Raw genomic sequence first — 5,564 nt, 5'->3', positions numbered from 1 at the left:
CCTAGTAAGCACATCCTATCCTGTAAATAATGTAGTACATGCAGGGCAGGACTTAAGCACCATTATCTGTGCCCGTCTGTCAGATGAGAGTCCTGCAGCACATGGCCATGCTCCTGCCATGCAGGGTGCACGCTATCTCTGTCCTACTCCCACACAGGAGTTAAGTTACAGCAACCCCTTCCCCACCCTCCCAGCAGGTGCTTAGTGGAAACTTTTGCTGAACTTTGACAGGGCAGCAGAGCTCTTCGCTGTGTTCCCCAGACACACATACCTCCCCAGCAAGCCCCCGCTTACTTGCACACCAACTGCCTTGCTATCATTAGCTGCTAGAGAACAAAGAGGAACAGCCATGTCTATCCACATTCACCATGTCTGTGTCCACAGGGTGACTGGCAAGACACAGCTACAAGTCATGCCCCTCTGGCAGAGCTGCAAGGCAGCCTCCATAACAAGGGTTATCAGACAGTGAAGAGAAAAGGACATCAGTAAAGCAGGAGGGTCCAACCCCCAAAGCAAATCCCCCCCATCATCACTCATGTGGATGCCCAGCCCTGGAGCAGCTGCTGCAGGACAGATCTGGACAGCGTTACTACCATGCAGCAGTTGTGCTGACAAGACAGCAACAGCCTTGCAGCCTGTCAGCCTCTCCATAAAAAGACTTCAAATGCCCAAAGTGCTCTGCAGAGTGGTATTGCCCCCACCCAAGCAGCTGGCCCAACTGCTCAGCTGTTCAAAGGAGCAGCAAGTGCAGGCCTAGTCAAGAACAGCCCTGCTGAAAGAGATTAACCAACAGGAGTCCAATTCCACCACTTCAGCGGCATTTGGCTAAGGAACACCTCACCAGCTCAGCCAGTTGCCAGCTGAGCAGCACAGGGCAGCACTGTTGCAGCTTCAGCAGGCACAGAGCCAGCCCCCAAACCTGGGCAGCCTGCCCAGGCTCCCAGCTCTCCACAGCAGGCAGGACTTTACCTTTCGTCAGGTCCTCAGGCGTTGCAGGAGTCCCAACACGAGCCCTGTCTTGGGTAGGCAAGGCTAGCAGGCAGCTGGGGAATAGCAATAGCAGACACACTCCAAGGCATTGCACAAGCAGAGCAAAGAGGTTGCAAGTAGAAGAGACTGTTTGCTGAGTTCCCCCCCCCCAACTAATTGTGCTTAGTACCTGCCACATTGCTAAGCCACTGACTTCAGGGTACAACATGATACTGGGTCTCTGACAGTGTCAAGACCTCAGTTCATGAAGCAGCACAGACAGCCTGGATCCTCTCAAGACCTCACTCCTAAGCTTTCTGGCAGGCTTCACCTTTCACTCCACATCCTTTCCCCTGGCAAGTGCCATTAGCCTGACCTACCTGCTCTCCTCTGCTCCTTAAATACCCCAGTGCCAGCCTACAATGCACCCAACTGCTGAGCATGTTCTTGGAAAGCAGAGCTATTTGGAACAGAACAAGCCATGACCTGTTTCCTCTCAGTCCCCCACCCCAGCAAGGAGGTCAGAGGTGGCAAATGCAAGCCCAACATACACTTGTTTGAGCTTCCCTGGCTGGGACTAGTCAACCAAACAGCCAGGGACCACTCACTGCAGCAAACAGGGTAAAGGGAGCAACTACTGCTAAGGCAGCTTAACTCAGAGTAAATCATGCTTTGCCTGGCACATGGTCTAACTCAATACCAGCTGCAAGGCCGCAGTGTAAGTAGGCACACCGATGGATACGTATCCCTTCCCACTGCCCACCCCTCTAGCGCACACAGGAGCAAGGAGATTAGAGCAGAAAACAGCAGAGGAAGCAGCCATTGCAAGTTTGGGTTTATTTCACTATGCAGGGGGGAGAAAACCAACCAAACCAAGCTATAGCTGTTCGCTGAATTTAATGGCTTTGACTTTGAAGTCACCCTCCACAGCCAGGTATTCAATTTTCTCCATGCCCAGCCGATTAGGGAACTGGAACTCCACCTCGGGCAGCTTCACTGTTACCTCCGTTTCATTGAAGGAGATGCAAATCTGTAGAGAGCCACAAGAAGGAAGGCTAACACATCACAGCTCACAAGCCCCACTCCCCACTAACTCCAGTCCAGGTGCAGGCATCAAGACTGTGCTCACTAGCTCAGCCTCCTCCCTGCTCAGCAGAGGAAGCTTGTTTGCTCTGCCCCAAGGTCAGCTGCAAGCTTTTGCAAACCCAGTCTGAACCTCAGGCCAGTGTTTTATTTGCTGTTACTTGTGTGGCTTGCCAAGGAAGGCCAGAGTGGAGACTTAGCGCATCTGAGCTGTTGGGCATTAACTTGAGCAGAGCAGGCCTAGACAATCAGTTGGCTTCAGCTGCAAGACTCTTCCCCTGTTGCTTATTCCCCCTTCCATGCCTGTTCCTTCTCCACCACAGAGGTACAAGGCAGCATTAAAAAGCTGTGCCCTTGGCCCATTAGTGCTCTGTGCCAGGGCCTTGCACACACCCCTCAGGCCTCACCTCTATCTTGTCACCGTGCCGGAAGGGAAAGTCAGCCTTCCTGTCCTCCTCGCCCCATGTGCCATCCTCCTTTGAATTGCACACAATGGTGTTGACATCACCGTGACAGTTGAAGCGAGGGTTGAAGTGCAGCATGAGGGTGCTGCTGTCCTTCCCTACATTCACGGCAAACCTGGGGAAACAAGAGAGCCAGTGCAAAGGAGGTGCCTGCTCCAGCTACCCAGTGCTGGGCAAGCTGAACGCAGCAAGAGCTCAGGCTTCCCCGAGTGCCACATCAATCCATTCGCCAACTCCCAACTCACCCTTTGGCATCAGACAGGATCTTCCCTTTCACCTTGACGCACTCACCAGGCTGGATGTCCAGCTGAGTAACCACCAGTCCCTGCAAGACCAAGCCACAGGAGAGTTAGTCCATCCCAAGGCATGCCTACCAGCCCTGCTTGGGCCAAGGCACAAACCAGCTTTGGCAGACCCAGATGCATTTGCAATTTCATGCTAGAGGAAGGGTTAAGGCAGGCCAGCCGCCCATCTCAGCCCTCTGCCACAGAATCCTAGTTCACAGCCACCACCCCATTGCGGGGGGGGGGGGGGGGTGTCTCCCACCCAACAAGGAGGCGATTCAAGCCAGCGTAACAAAGGTGGGGTACAGGCACTGATGTACCAGCTGCTACAGACGACACCCTTGCAAGCAAGCTTGCACCTTCAAGTCAGCAGCGGCCAGAGCCATTAGCACAGGTTTAACATTAGTTACAAAGGTTTTCTAACCCTAGGGCTTCCCGCTTCCCTAGGTGGGTCTCCAAGCAACAGGAGCCACCAAAAAAGTTTCTTGTCTTGACTTAAAGTAGCCTATAGAGAAAGAGAGGGGTCAGTGGGGCCCACTTCTGGGCTACAGCCCAGTAAAGCAGAACCCACACCCTTCATAAGCTGCTGCTGCAGAAAAAAGGGCTTGATCCTTTCCTCGGGGCCAGGTTATTCACTCCCCGAGCCACATACCCCCAAAATAACACTTAACACCAGCAGCCTCCCTCAGCTAAGAGGACGATGCTGTTTGGTGAGGTCAGGCATAACTCAAATCACACTTTACTGCCTGTGCTCCACGATGCTGAGCTCCGCTTAACCATATGAGGCAGGGGCCTAATTTCCAATTAATTATGGCATTTAGTTGGGCTAGTTGTTGCCTGGCTTGTGCAAGCCCATGCCCAGCAGCTGCAGGCTGCTGTGGAGCCACCCAGCCCCAACAGCACTTGTCCTCACACTTGCTCTGCCCACGCACAGACTGCTGAGGCCAGGTTTCCCCCAGTCACTAAACCGCTTACCATCACAGCACTAACACTGCCTTCTGGCTCTATTTCTAGTGTAGCACTGAAGCGCAGCTTGAAACACAGCCTCAGTGTCCAGGGGGTCTTTCGAGGAAAGGAAAGTTCGGGGGGCAGGTTGGAACACACTGCCATCCTGCTTTGCTCTGCTGTTGCATTGAGAGTTAGCCCAGTCCTGTACCCAAAAGGCATTTTTCCCAAAGAAAAACACAAAATCTAAGGTACAAAGGGTATTCAAACTGTAGTCGCAAATATTCCCAAACATTTAGAGTACTCAAAGATATAAACATGCATTGAAACAATTTCCCCACTTAGATAACATGCTAGAGAAAAGGAGGAGAAGGCTGGTCAGCCCTAACGCTTCTTCCCACAGCCACGTATCAGCCCAGCATTTCCTCTCTGCTAATCCTTCTCTCCTCCTACCTCTGGCACCAAGCCCAAAGCCCACACGCAGCCAAACCCCGGTCCTGTTTGGCACACCAACCGAGCTTGAAGGAGGCACTCACTTGCTCCATGCTGCAGACACCAGCCCCACCAGACAGGACGCCCCCAAGCCCCTGCTCCACAGACCCAAGTGACTCAGCGCTGAGCTCCGGCAGCTTAAATCACTCGGGCAGGACCATCACATGATGGAGGGGGGTGAGGAAGGGGATCAGTTGCAGCTGTTTGGGGCCAGAGCTTTCCTCTCCGTTTAAAGCAGGCAGTGAGAAATCTCCATTGATGCTGTTCTTCGCAGGCAAGATGCATATGATTTTACAAGCTAATGATTGTGTGCTTCTGCGTGATCCAAGAAACCCTCACTGTAAACTCTTCTAACTGCTATGCCGTGTATTTTGGCTCTTATCCCACAGAATGTGGCTCTGTGCCTGCAGCGAGGTGGCTGCTTTGTGTTAAGTGATCCCTGTCTGAAATCAGGGTTAGAGTCCTCGTGTTACTGCTGCAGAGTGACTGCCTTTGAGAATATGTGTGTATGCATCCTCCCAGCCCAGTCTCATACCTGCAAGGAGCCTGGACTGACGGGAGCCCCTGGGTACAAATCATCACCACTTGCAGTTAAATGAAACCCAAGGGTTTGTTATATTCTACGCCAGCGTTTAAAAAGTGCCTGAAAGTTAAGGTCGTCTGTGTGGGTCGCTACTAGGTGTGAGAATTCAGGCTGCAGCTTTTGAAAAGCAGCGTGATCTCGCTGGTTCCGTTCCAGTTGCAAAAGACTCCAGAGGGAAAAGAGAAATGCTTTGTTAGCGGAGGAAGAGGCCGGGCAGGGCTGAGTGCAGCCGGCGAGAAAGGAGGCTGCTTTCCCAGCTTTCCCAACGCCTGCTTTTTCCCGTTACTGCGTCCCTTAAAAGCACCGAGCATGACTGCGCCGAGGGTCTTTGCAGGGCAGGGGAGTGAAGGTGGGAGCAGCTGCAGTGCTCTGTGGGTCTGCGTGACTGGATCAGCTGCTGCCGCTTGTAGCTTTGGGAGGCTCCTCAGGCCTCCGTGCCTCAGTTTCTCTCACCCATGAAGTGACATTAACGACATGCAGCTTCGCAGTCCCACGTGTAAAACTCCAGTCAGAGCTGCTATGTAAATGCAGCGTGCTACTTGCTGGTTAAGCCATGCCTAGCCTGTGAGATACCTATCTGCAGATAACCGTAGGAAGGGCTGCACAGGGCAGCTTACAAAACAGCGCAGGAATTTATGGCCAGGTAGCAGGAGGAAACATGCTGCCCTGCAGGAGGCTGCTGGAACCTCAGCAGAGCATACTTGCTGTTGTACGAACAGCATCCTGACTCCTGACACCATGCTT

At 53.0% G+C, this 5,564-nt stretch overlaps 1 protein-coding gene across 1 annotated transcript; it reads right to left on the bottom strand.

The window, feature by feature from the left end:
* Positions 1 to 1,846: 1,846 nt before the first annotated feature.
* On the bottom strand, positions 1,847 to 2,859 carry LOC104346603 (16 kDa beta-galactoside-binding lectin; the record flags this gene model as incomplete). Its single annotated transcript, XM_009951411.2, has 3 exons — positions 1,847 to 1,999; positions 2,460 to 2,631; positions 2,762 to 2,859. Coding segments are annotated over 3 exons (423 nt in total), but the record flags the coding sequence as incomplete, so codon positions are not given.
* Positions 2,860 to 5,564: the final 2,705 nt, after the last annotated feature.

This window comes from Leptosomus discolor, chromosome 4 (genome assembly GCF_034619465.1).
Source record: "Leptosomus discolor isolate bLepDis1 chromosome 4, bLepDis1.hap2, whole genome shotgun sequence".
In the NCBI taxonomy this organism is placed as follows: Eukaryota; Metazoa; Chordata; class Aves; order Leptosomiformes; family Leptosomidae; genus Leptosomus; species Leptosomus discolor.
The sequence above is the reverse complement of the archived record's forward strand: the minus strand, read 5'-3'. Positions and strand labels throughout refer to the sequence as shown.